Below are 13,560 nucleotides of genomic sequence, written 5' to 3' on the forward strand. Positions count from 1 at the left end.
AATATCACACCACAAAAGCTAAAGAGCTTCAGATTTCTTTGACTCTGTTTCTAAGATAACCGCTCAAATGATCGAAAAAAAATTGTATCTAATGAAAACAAATAAGGTGCATTATTTCTTATTTTGAATGCCCCTTGTACAATTTAATGTTATCTGTATATCTTTGTTCTGCTTTTGCTTGATGATGTTTCTAATCTGATGTTAAAATGATCATTTTTCAATGTTAAATGTTAGATAAATGTATGTCTGTAGAATGCACTTCAATAAAAATGTATTGTACTGTACGTTACAATTGCTCAAAAATAATATACACTACTTTGTAAGTATAATGATACTGGTGAAGTATGATGGCACAGCAAATTACATTTTTACAGAATTTAATTAGAATGAAAACCAATTTAATTTGCGTTGCATGATAAGTGACTTAAGATTTTAAAAATGTTAAATTATTTACATCTTCGCAATCAAAAGATAGAAGCCAGTTTCCATAGTTTCCATGCCAACTCAACATACCATGTCTCCTGTGCACCACCGTGCCTCTCTTTCTTTCACCCATGTGCAACTTTATCAGCTTGTGTGAATTTAACAGGAATGCATCATCTGCTTGGTTTGCTCCAGCTGTCTTGTTTCTGACCACATTGTGGCCCGCAGCCCTAACTTATTTGTCTGATTTCCTCTTTCTCTTTCCTCCTCAATGCTCTTGCCTCAGAATTCTCCAGTAAAGATCTTGCATTCGTTGTAATGACGTTAAGTATTGCACATCATCTCTCACAGTAGCTTCCTCTGGGTTTATCTGTGCTACATCAGACCTGCAGGGGTTAAGCCAGGTCGCTCCACAACTGGGAGAACTGCAGTCATTTTATAAAGCAGATCAACAGACACCAATAACACAGCTGGCAGTAATACTTGACAGAAATGTTTCTGCTAAAAAAAACAACATGAACAAATGAGCCTGCAACGCTTTTGTGATTTCTCTGAATTTTTGGGCAATTGATTTCATCTTGCTTAAATATTCTTGAACCGCTTTAAAATACAGACTAGTCCTGCCTATGATTTCATCATATTGTGACTAACAGATGTTCTTTATTCACTCATATTGTGACTAACAAATGTCCTTTATTCTCTTAATCATTGATGAGCCTTAAATAAACAACTAAAAGAGAAAAAAATCTCATCAAAATATTTCTGTCATGGTGAAATATTTTGAATGTAGTTTTTTTTTACAGTGTGGAGAAACTACAACATTTCAATAATAAAAAAGATATTTACATGTTTATTTTTATTTGTTTATGATCATTTACTGACTTAAATACAGTACATTTGAATGTAAATTAGATATGTATATAACATTTAACACTGATACATGTTACATACAGTATTCATACAGCATTACTATGCTCAACAGACTCTACAATAAAATACAGTAATCAGTTTTTGTTTTGCTTTCAACACAATTAGTGCAAGGGTGTAGGTTCATCACATATTAAGTAGGGGGGCATCAAACACTTAATTTATTGGATTCTGGGAAATTTTCATCAAATATTGGTGCTTTTCCAGCATCATTTTTAGGTTGAAATGCCCTCTGCTACTTTTATAATTCTATTGAGGAGAAAAAATGTACTTGTCCTGAACACTGATATCTGTGTTCTCCTGAAAATTTGTGAATAGCTCAATGTAAGCTGCAATGGGAGCAAAAAGTGTGCTGACCTCTCTCTGTTTTTGTGTACACTCTTTGTGGGTCCAGCACCTTTCTATAACCTTTTGTAGATGTGTGCATTTTTAGTTATCCTTTTTTCCTCCTGAACATGTGCAATTATGCAAGTGGGAACAAATGTGCAAGAACTATGTTTTCAACAGAATGTGATTTTACCTTGTGAGTCATTAACTGTGAATTTGTCATAATCACTAACATTTGATCATGTTGCAATGTTACAGGGTATAGACATCAGTGTAGCACCCCTGGCTTATTGTTTTATACATATATATATATATATTTTGCAGTTCTGCTGTGGGCTTTGATGCACTTTGAAGACTGTTTCACTGTGATCCTATAAATACTATATCTCTCGCATTACTGCTCTGACTTCATTTCCCTTCAGTGTATTTTGGTTTTGGCCACAGAAGAATGAAACGGTCCCACAGTTAATTATGGTTTCCCACTATGGGTTGGCTGTGTGTGAAGGCACAGAACATAAATATTGTGCGTTATGTAGGCTGCTTGTACAGGGTTCCCAAGGTCATGAAAAATCTCGAAAAGTCATGAAATTTCACTATCAAATTTTGCAGGTCTGGAAAGTCATGGACATTGAAAGTTTTGGAAAAGTCATAGAGTTTTGTTGTGTGTTGTGAAATTGATACTAATCTTCCACTGTTAACCCTCCACCTAATGTAACATAATCACAAATGTATTTTTTGTAACTGACAACATAACTTTGCTCTCAGATGTGCCAATGTGTGATGTTTGTTTTACAGTAACATTTGTTTTCTCCCTTGGTTCTGTCTTTCTCTTCATGTGTGTCGGCTAGCTGAAATTATATTTGAATAGAGTTTGAATCTGACATGTTTGACAAATGCCGAGCAAGTGGGGCAAGAAAAAAAAAAAAATTATGGGTTGCTGAAAAGTCATGGAAAAGTTTTGAAAATGTGTGGGAACCTGCTTATACCATGTTTAAAACAATAAAGAAAGTCTTCACTTAAATGACACAAAGCAACAGAGAAGGTGGCCAACAAGCTGAATGGCTGCCTTCTTCAGTGTGAAGATGAACTTTTATTATTATTCCGAATAGAGTCCAGCGCTGAAATACAAAGAATCACAGCTTGTGAGGATAAATAGGATGCATGGCAGGTAAGGTATATCCAGTTTGGGGATTTAACAGAGGGATGGAGTAAGGATATGGGTAAACAGCAGACCCAAAGAGAGCAGAGTGAGCTGGACTCATTGGGGTGTGTCGGTGCATTAACTGAGACTGCGGTAGTCTCATTCTGTTGGGGAGAAATGCCGGGTGTAAAAGATGCTGGTGCCGAGAGTCTCTCCCTGATTTGTCATAGCTCGACAGGACACACGGCACTGGCATGCTGGCACTGGAATGGGACAGACTCTGCTGAGTGGGGGGAACTTTTTGTAGCATTGTCCTGGACTTCTCTCTCTTCTCTGTCTGATAAAGCCATGGAGCCATGCTGTTTAACTTCTTCGCAGAGGTCAGAGAGTCCTCCTGTTGCGTCAGCCTGCCCGGCTGGATTTTATAACCTGGCCGAATAGGAGCGGGCCGCAGAAGCTGTGAAGATTTTGGAATGACTTTAGTGAAACTAGAGGTAGATGTTGGAGCCCAGTCAGATCTCATCGATGAGTGGAAAGGATGGATAAAGTATTTGCTGTGGATTGGCTTCCAGGCAGAGTTTTTTATCTGGACTTTCGAATTTACGGATTGGGTGCTAATGTCTTTGCTTTGTCCTGCAGGGTCTTTGGATATACAGCTCACAGACTTGCTTTCCTCACTGCAGCTGGATGTGTTTTTCACAGAGAGGGGACAGTTTGGGGATGGCTCAGAGCTTGATGCAGATTTATCTTCTTCTGGATTGTCCTCTGATGAAACTGAGACGGGTGAAGGGCCGCGTGAAGAGGAAGGGGATAACGGCAATGGGGAGCTGTCAGAGGAGTTGCAGTTCTGGCGGGAAGAAGCTCGAGCCGGAGACTGGGAGCAGTGAATGACGGAGGGCCTTTCTTTATCCTCGCTCTGGGGGCTCAGGGGCAGGTTAAGGCTCGCCTGAGCCATTCGCTTCTTTTTCTCCAGAGGAGAGATGACCTCTCCAGCAGCAGATGGGATATGAGCAGTCCAGGGGCTGGATGTGGGGACCTGTACAAGGTGGGCATAGACAGAAGTGCAAAGAGTGCTGGTGGCTCTGTCTGGCTGAGAGCAGTCTGGGTGGCGTCTGTCAGAGGTGGCGGCCCAGAGAGCAGGGTGAGGATGCATCACTGCTTCTCTTTGGCAGGACGCCTCTGGACTTCTCTGGGTGAGTATCTATAAAATAACATAGGCCTATGTTAGGACACTGTAATACAGATTTCTCTCTTTTTGAGACATGTCAGCAGATGCAGTATGTTACCTCCATCTCTGAATCCATCTCTCTTTCTGACTGAGTCCTTTTCCTCTTCCTCTCAGCCTTCGGGATCTTGCCTTCGAAATTTCTCTTGTATGGCTTCCGCGGTTTGCTTGGAGGCAGAGGCCTGTCCTCCTCTCCTTTTAGGTGTCTTTCAAAGGGCAACACCAGCCTAAAGAATCACATCTTGGATTAGGAATCAGTTGATATAGTGATTGAATCAACAGGTTTGTTGGAAACAGAATCATCCTCACTTCTCATAGTGTCTCCGAGTGCAAGTCGCAGCGCTGGTGCTGCCTGGACTTCCTCCTAGCTCATCATACACTTTCTTCCAAAGACGCCGAGCTGTCACCTGTTGGATTACACAATGTTCAGAGAAAATGTGCATTTTGTACTGATACATGTCTGCAATGATTACAATACCTTTTCATTTAAATACGGTACAGATTGCAGGAGATTTAAGACCAGTGATCTTAGGGTTGCATAATGTCAAAAAAATAATTATATATATATATATATAAAATAAATGGGCAAAATTGGTCAAAATACAAGGCCACGATCAATGAAAATATCTCGCCAGGGATGGGGCTTGGCAGGAAATTGACCTTTGCAATGCAATGGGAAATGCAATTAAATGTATTTAAAATATATACATGCAATTAAAATATCTTATATTGTGATGATGTTGTGTTACCTTGTTTTCTTATATTGTATTGCGAGACACTTTTTAACTCTGGTTTAACTGGTTTAGAGAAGCGAACTAGAAATAAAGTTTATTATCATTACTGCTACTACTCATGTTGTCCTAGAACAATCCTGATGAAATTTAGCTGAGACGTCCAACTCTAAGTCCTGAACATACACAATATACATAAGTTTTGCTTACATCAGATAAAGGGGCAGCAAAACTATGACTTTGAGTGTGCGATTATTGAAATGCTTAATACACTGTAATTATTAAATACAAGTAATGATGTAAGTGTGTGATTGGTCTCAATCTTTCCTAAGACATATTAAACCAGCTGAGGTGACAGTTCAGCTTTGTAAAAAGCCCAAACGCTTGATTTTGGCAACTAGCTGCTTCAGTCTGTTGGCCAACAGGTCCACTTATTACTATCTATTACTTAAAAAAAAATAGGAAAATGCAAAAAATGTATGCAATCTGAATTTTAGTTCGTTTGCTCTGCCATAGTGTGCCTTCCGTTCTCAGCTGTGTCAGGTGCTTTGACCCCGGTGAACCCGCAGTCACGTCTAGTTTTACAACCATGTTGGGGGAAGGGAGTTGGCTGTTTACCATTTAAATGCCATGCCTGCTGGTTGTCACACACACTTTCATTTTTAAATTTATACATGTGTAGGTGGCTGATATTGTGTTTACACCCTGCAACACAGAGGCAGCAGTAACGGTGGTGGTCAAGATCAACACTGTTTAAAGCCCCAGCCCTGCTCTCACACCATTACGACATGTGCTGTGCTCTCAGAACTTGTCCCGCAGTGTCAACATCAGAGACAACAGAGCATCAACAGCTAAATGTCCTCCAGTGTGGTAGAAACCACGTTACAGCACCTGACCTATCGCTCATTTTCCACTCAGAAACCTGTAAACACACCAGTCAACGGACGACGATTAACAGTTAAGAACTTGTACTTACTGATTCATAGCCCCCAAGCTTCTCCACAGCTTTATAAATCCTCCAAAGATTGACTGGGAAAAGACAAACAAGAAGCAAATTATTTTCATTCAAATTCCAAGTGAATAACGTGCCCATTCAAAAGCAGTCACAGTGTTAATGAATGTCAACTCACTCTGTTTGAAGCCCAGATGTGGGATCCTTTCTATGGGTGTTCCTCTGTCTTTCATGAAAGAGTGCAGACTTGATACAAACGCCTTTTCCTCCATCTGCACTTGACTGGACCTTGCTTCATCTTCACATTCAGTCATTGAGTCATGAATCTCGATAACGGCGGGGGATCCCTGGCGTGGAGAAAACATAAAATGTTTTGCATAAAAATCAAGTCGCTCCTGTAAATGTAACATGCTTCACTGCACTGATATAGAAACCTGTTTTACAGACAGTTGGAGCTATTATGACAGATGGGAAAGAGTCATCTCATGGGATGCAAATGTTGAAATGAAACATCAAAATCAGAGAGTAGGGTTTTACCACTACTTTCAATAGATAACCGCTATACATCCTGTCTGGAGAGAAAGCAGCAGACTTGTGGGGTTTTTGGTCGAGAGTTGTCTGTCGCTAGTATCATAAATGTCACTTTGTAAAACAAACATAAGCCAAAAGAAGGATTTTAAATAAAAATGTCATAAACAACAGAGTACATAATCAGTATATATAATCAGTGGTAACTCATAAGTCTTTGACTAAAGATGCTCCTTTGTAAAAAAAGAAATAACTGGTTGTGTGTTGTTGTGGCTGTTTTTCTGCAGAAATGGTGTCAGTACCTTGGAAAAGGATTTCGAGATACCAAGAAATTAGAAGTACAAAGTGTTACAACCCAGACTACCCAGAACTTAAGTATAAGAAATTGACAATGTCACTTTTTGTGGTTGGCAAGAAAGGAGAAATGAAACAGTGAAGGCTTGCAGAATCAAAATTCAGTTAGAACGGTTTCAAGAAGTATTAAACAGTGCACTTAAGAACAGAAACTGTTGAGACGATACAGCATCTCATTTGTAATCATGGTGATATTCTTGTCGTGTACAGCTTCAAAAGTTTGATTTGTGCTTTCAAGTTACCACTTTAAAAAACCTTATTGTTTTTTATGTGTGCAATTTAACAGTATGTTTGTATAGACAAGTGGCACTTTTCTGTTTTATATTACCCCGACTGGCTCAAACAGCACAAATGCTGATATACTCACTTCTGTTATTGCAGTGAAATTATAGATTACGGTATTTCACGCCAGAAATTTAAATGTGAAATCTCAGATCACCTGCTGTGTCGATCAATTTCGATAGATTGCATGTCAAAAGAGAACCACAATGGATAGTGTCAATATTTTACTTTGAATCAGCACACGGAGAAGTGCTTTTATTTCATGCAGCAGTCATTGTACAACAAAACAGCTCGACGTGGTTTCATATTGAATAAAGTTCCTCTATGCGGTTCCTGGTTCCGAGAAGCAGACCTCTACAGTGAGTAATAGTGAAGGTGCAGGCCTCTAACCAAGATTAGCCCTGACTGAGTCACAGTTCAGCAGCTCCACACTGACTGCTGTTCCCAGTTAACAACCCTGACTTTCCACTGTCATTCTGTATCACCTGCCACAGATATTATGTTTGTAGTGAAAAAAAAATGAATGTCTAAAAATCACAATTCACACACCACTTTGAATTGTCTGTATTTTAAGAGCTCTGGTTAGCTGATAAAGGTGCAACAAAATGTGACAAAAAACATTTGTGCCTGCATCTAAGATCATGAGAAGGTGGTTAAAATTGCACAATTTTGCTTGGGTATGGCATAAAATTCACTGTTATTCAGTCAGTGCTTTCAGATCTGATTCACAAAACTTTCAGGTTCATGCATCAATGGTTGCCAACAGGAAACGTCTGCAGTCTAAGCCAAACACTGAAGCCCCTTTGCTGCAGCTTTCACACTACACACACCAGAGTGTGAATATCACTGTGAAACATTCAGTAGATTTCCACTTGATAAAATTTTTTTTTTTTTTTTTTGGAAAACCGAGTGGGTGATGTTGATGTCAATGTGTCGATATGTGATTCTCACAATGATTGTCCGTGGCATGCTGGATTGATGCTATCGACAGGCCTGAGGTCACCACAGAAACCACCAGGCTTTCAACTAACATCAGCCCTGGAAATTTGATGAGCTAATTTGCACTTCTCATATTGTACCTCTCATTTCAGTTACCAGAATAGTGGCTTGTGAGGGCCTCTTGCACTTTCTGTATGTGCAATGAAAATATTGTGGCGTGTCTTGTAAGGCTGAGACGTGGATGTGTTTCGTGACCCTTGCGAGATACAAGGCAGAATCACTTATTCCTTGTTACTCATTTCACAATCACAACTGTACGCACACAATCAGCACTTGAAAAAATCGCCATTATCTTAAAAAAAGGGGAAATGAAAACACAGCACATAGCTCGCCCTGAGTAGTCATGTCTGTAGTCACTGATGAACTGTAACTGATGGAAATTGCCTGGACTGCTGCCAAATGGCCAACTGACATTTTATCAGCAGTGACTGAGGTAAGTACCTGGTTCTCTGTCCCCTTGTCTTCCTCACCGGCTGCTGATTGTTGTGACGTCTCGCTGTGGTCCTCTTGAGCTTCATGGGACACAAAGGAGGGACAGCGCATTTTACCAAAAGAGTAGTGTGAATTTGAATGCAAAGAAACACAATCAAGGAAGCAAGAACTTCTTCATTACAAGAATTACTGGCAAACATCCCACGTTACGTAAACACAATTCAGAGATGCAACACAGCTTAAAACTTTCATGGAAAGTATGATAGCATAACGTCATCACTGCTGGTAGTTGTTTTTAATATTTTGGCCAGCTGATCAATAAGCAGAAAAAATAGAAATCTGTCGAACATATTGTTAACTGAGTCTGATATAAAACCACAGGTTGCAAAACCACTTCCTGCTCATGAACATAACCGCTTGGATGCTACCCTGTATGATATTGTAACACATAAACTACAATATTTGGCAACGGTGAGTTAATCTTAAGCAATAAACGAATCGTTTTGTATCTAAAGCATACAGTACTATTCTCTGTGATGAGGTAAACATGAGGACAGATGATAAATCCCCTTAAAACAAAACACTGAAAAAAATATTATAATACGAGACATTGAGAAATACTGTACATTTTATTCTCATGTCTCACACTTCTCTCATGCACGGCTCAATGTTCAGAACCACATAAATGAGTTTTATGAGGGAAACAAAACACAGATATTAAAAATCACAAGACCTGGGAACCAAATGTGATTCTGAGAATTAATTTTCTTCCTCAAACTGTCAGCTCCAGACCTTGTAACCCCTCCACCCACAGTGATATCACTTGTGTGCAAAACCAATATGCTTCTCTTTTGAGATCACTTATTTCCTGTGCTGTGGCTTAAACTTTTAATTCTGCTTTCAGTTGCCTCTAACTTCTCCATTTCATGTGTTGAAGAAGTATTTTTGATACACTGTATTATTTCCCAGACACTTTCGAAAATGCATGGTTATTTTTTATTGGTTTGGTCTCTTTGTGTATTGACAAATTAGCATTAGCCACGGTGCATTTACCAGATATTGATCTCAGTCATAATATTGAGTGAGATTAATTTGGGCACTTGCTTAAAATTGATAATAAATTAATGAAGAATCGTGGTTTTCTAAAACAAATTAGTTTGTTTCTGTCACATATTAATGTAATGTACATTCATTTACACTGGCAAAAGTATATGTGGTAGTTTTTTGAATATTTTATAAACAAGGTCATTTAAAGTGTTATATATACAGTATACATACAGTGTTAATATTCATCAAGACCAATAGCTAAAACTGCACAATATTCAACTTGTAGTTAATACATAAAACAGTTAATAGGAATAGTATTTGGCTTCAATAAATATAAAAATCTTTCTCACCCATTTCAAGAAGTTGTCTTCTAGTCTCTGGCTCCACAGTGTTTTGTGACATTAATTCATGCTGCGCCCTCTTCAGCTTCACACCACGAAACAGGAAGGTGTCTCCACACAACAGTTTCATTGGTTGACTGCTGGCATTGCAGGAAATGAGTCTGGGAAACTGAGTTTTGTTTCATCATCTGTTTTTAAGACCAAAAACAACCACTGCATAGAAAAGGTTTGTTATTTGTGATTATTGAATTCCGGATTAGTAATCATATTTATGTTTATAATGTTGTTCACAACATATGGAAGTGTGATGCCATTAATGTTTTGCAATATATATATATATATATATATATATATATATATATATATATATATTTAAATTATTATCATTATTATTATTTTTATTGTGCAAACAAGAAAAATATATCACTTCTTCCATAAAGTTTCCATGTTATAGTAACTCAACTAATGATTTAAGCTTGGTCACCTCCAGACTTGACTTGTTCACCAAAATAGCTGAATTTGGGGAAGTGAAAGAAAGATTCAACCATTGCTCATATAAAGGTTTAAAGCAGTCTAAATGTAGAATTGACATTTCCCAGATGTCTACAGTAATTAAACTATGTATTTTAGGAATTTGTTCTCAAATAAAGGAAGCAGGGCAGCACCATTTACTGTTAGTGGAGTTGGCGGTTTAATGAGTAATAAAATGTCTATTACACAACTATCAGCTAAGGCAATTCAGATCCAAGTACAGTTTTTTGAGGAAAAAAGGGAAATCAGTCTACTGGTTCCCAAAAATATGTATAGTTCAGCGAGGAAGTCGTGACATGGTGTTTCGACATAAACGCAGTAAGTGTATGTGTGATAATATGTGTAAAGGGAGTCATATTTCTTGGTGTCTCAATATATATTCTAAGAAGTATAACAGAAAGTACTGAATACCACAGTGAGACAGCAGTTTGAAAACATTGTGCTGCCTTAACTTTTTATGGGTTTATGTGGGGTGTTTAAGGGACAGCTCACCCCCAAATCAAAAATACATATTTGTCCTCTTACCTTTAGAGCTATTTATCCATCTAGATTGTTTTGGCGTGAGTTGTTGAGATATTAGCCGTAGAAATGTTTGCCTTCTCTCCAATATAATGGAACTAGATGGCACTTGGCTTGTGGAAAGCTGGACTTTATTCAGGTAGCTTGCAATCACAGTATATGTTTACGCAGGTGTGTAAGGAGCTGCAGGTGTGTGAGGGGTTCAGCTTGAGAGCAGAATGAAGGTGAGCCACGCCCACACACAGACAGGGGAAACAAACCGGGGACAAACATTTAACAAGAAGGGAGGCCAAGACACTGGAGAAACAAGGGGAAAAGGACAAAGAACTGCAGATCTCAACAAAAGGTGGTCTTAGAAATGTAATCTGTCGCACCTTTGACCGCTCCCATCAGTGATGTCACAGTGACCTGTACATCACTGCAAGTATTGGGGAAGAACTAGTTACATGCAATGAAATTGCATAATAAATGTCATTGTTATTAGTTACAGTTACTGAGAAAAAAAGTATTTAAATTACAGTTACTAACGTGAATATATTCATTTTGGTAAAAAGTTAATGTGGAACATTCACTCGCTGGTTTTGCATCCTTTCACCATTATGGAATTCCTTCTCTTGGCATGGCCTATTTCTGGACTTTACTGCTTTGTAATTTTTTTCACAAAAAAAAAAAAATATATATTATATTAATTTTTTAAAGTTTTAATAATTTAAAACATTTGCTTGAAAAATAATCAAAACGTAATCAAATGTAAAAAGTTACATTTTTTGATGAAATAACTAAAATTGTTACATCAGCCTACTTACTATATTTTCTGCAGGGTATCTGTAAATCTGTAACCCATTAAAATCAAACGTAATCCTCCTACACTGATCACTACAGCAGGGTGAGAAGTTAAACCACTGGTTACTCATAATGTTGATTTTTTTAGTAGTACATAAACCTGCTGCTGTGTTAACCTAAAAGCACCAGTGTAGAACAAGTTTTCTGCGAAAATGGCATGATCGTAAAAAGGGGCTTAAAAGTGGAGTCGCACAACAATCATGTAATTAGGACACATAAAAGCTAATAGCTGAGTAAATTCACAGGCTGACTCTAAAAGCTCTCATGAAGGTAAATGAAAGTTTTGAGACTGTCTGGTAGCTGCAGGGATTGAAGACCTTACATTTTAAGGAAGAGGTGAAGCACCACTTCTTGAAAATGGTTCCTACTTGCCTGAAAGATATTGGCTAAAAATAAAATAACAGGACAATGCAGATGCAGCTTTTTCCACCAGAGTTGAGTGGTGATAAAATGGTCATCTATTTCTCTTCTGCAGTTGTGCGTCAGAGGGAGTTGTCTCACAATTTAATGCGGTTATGGCCATATGGAAAGCATTAAGGTCATATTACATTCTCATGGATTTCACATTTGATTAAATAAGACAGTTGCTCAAGCATGTTTAACCCTTTTCTGATATTTTCTCACGAGATCAGATTTAAAACTTAATGTATTTTCCCTCCATTTTCCTTTTTCAGTCCCACATTCAGTGAGATGACACAGATGTCGTGCTAAAAAACACTGCAGCTACATTTGACACTATCCACATTTCCTCCCCATGTTTTGATCTGTTTAAAAGGGGATGCCCTATTCCCCCATCTGTTGCGGATAGAGTATGACATTTCAAAATGATTAACATTTAAATGTCAAAATAACCAAATATCGACAAACTGTCCAAATCTCAAGAGGGATTTTTTTTTGTTTGATAGATAGATGCAAAACAAGTTTTTTGTTTTGCTGTATTTGAGATGATCAAAAAAGCTCTCTGCAAAAAAGAAGAAATGTGAAATTAAGCTGTTTGTGTTCACACAGCTCCCATATGAACGAATGCAAGAGGTGAATTTAAAATGTAGAAAGCAAACACATGACCAGATAAGATCTTAAATGTAAAACTTAAAAAAATAATCAAATGCAGAAATTACTAAAAATAACTTGCAGAGATAAGGTGTGTGGGGATATTTCAAAATTTACAGTAACACAATCATTGTTTATTTCATACATGAGGCTTGATAGGAAGCTTATTTTAATTCCATTTAATTGTGACAATATGTTCTGCAGATCTCTTGAGAGTTTCTCTGTCTCCTGTAACCGACAACAAATGTGGAGACGATGAGCAAAAACATCAGTTTAAGACAGAAAAAAATCCCCAGCTATTCATTTCAGACTTTCACTGACACAAACATACAAGGTTGAGGTGAGGACAGCACGTTGTAAAATGATAACGTGTGGAGAAAATATTGTGAATCCAACACAGAAAAGATTTCCTGTCTGAAGTGAGTCACTATCCTGGGAACAATCTGCAGATGTTATAACTGGTACGTAAGAGACCAGTCATGTTGAGAAACGGTGATTAAGCTGAACCAGGTTTTCCAGAATAAATGAGATTAAAGAAACATCAAATTCTGTCAGGGATAAAATTTACAAAAATGTGCAATCATTAAAAGCAGATGTAAAAGGAGGTGTAAAAGTTTCAATTGTGGGAGTTCATATTTTCATGTTGTTTCTATAGATTGTGTAGGTGGAAGTGGAAATTATCCACTAAATCCAGATAGCAGGCTGACTCATTTAGTGACAACAAAATAATAAATTTGAATGCAAATTTTGATTCTGACTGACACTGACTATTTTGGGAAATATTTAATGGAACTTGAGCATTAAGATGGCATTTTATTGCAGTAATACTGAGGGCCTAAAATCTATCTATCTATCTGTTTTTCAGCAATATTCAGCTAAAAAGTGTGAAATTCACAAAAAAACCCAAT

General features: G+C 37.8%; 1 protein-coding gene across 2 annotated transcripts; it reads right to left on the bottom strand.

Moving 5' to 3' along the window:
- Positions 1-1,255: 1,255 nt before the first annotated feature.
- Positions 1,256-10,887, bottom strand: arid5a (AT-rich interaction domain 5A). Of its 2 annotated transcripts, none has more exons than XM_042488984.2 (8): positions 10,766-10,887; positions 9,719-9,849; positions 8,331-8,401; positions 5,905-6,073; positions 5,751-5,803; positions 4,353-4,450; positions 4,105-4,270; positions 1,256-4,019 (listed from the first exon to the last, which is right to left on the bottom strand). In XM_042488984.2, the coding sequence occupies exons 2-8, from the start codon at positions 9,837-9,839 to the stop codon at positions 2,811-2,813; spliced, it is 1,887 nt and encodes a 628-aa protein (XP_042344918.1). In that variant the 5' UTR covers positions 9,840-9,849; positions 10,766-10,887; the 3' UTR covers positions 1,256-2,810. The 2 variants fall into 2 exon arrangements, with proteins under 2 accessions (XP_042344918.1, XP_087933086.1); XM_088076960.1 differs by having other exon boundaries at positions 9,719-9,846; positions 10,766-10,879.
- Between the last annotated feature and the right edge of the window lie 2,673 nt (positions 10,888-13,560).

This window comes from Plectropomus leopardus, chromosome 4 (assembly GCF_026936395.1).
Source record: "Plectropomus leopardus strain MGB_pleo_1.0 chromosome 4, ASM2693639v1, whole genome shotgun sequence".
NCBI classification, from domain to species: domain Eukaryota; kingdom Metazoa; phylum Chordata; class Actinopteri; order Perciformes; family Serranidae; genus Plectropomus; species Plectropomus leopardus.

What these genes read in the sequence shown, in the direction of transcription:
- arid5a (XM_042488984.2), bottom strand. Translation starts at nt 9,839, where the DNA reads ATGAAACTGTTGTGTGGAGACACCTTCCTGTTTCGTGGTGTGAAGCTG. An exon ending in ACTCGGAGACACTATGAGAA is followed by an intron (nt 4,271 to 4,352) that starts GTGAGGATGATT and finishes GTGATTCTTTAG; the next exon opens with GCTGGTGTTGCCCTTTGAAA. An exon ending in AGATGGATTCAGAGATGGAG is followed by an intron (nt 4,020 to 4,104) that starts GTAACATACTGC and finishes GTTATTTTATAG; the next exon opens with ATACTCACCCAGAGAAGTCC.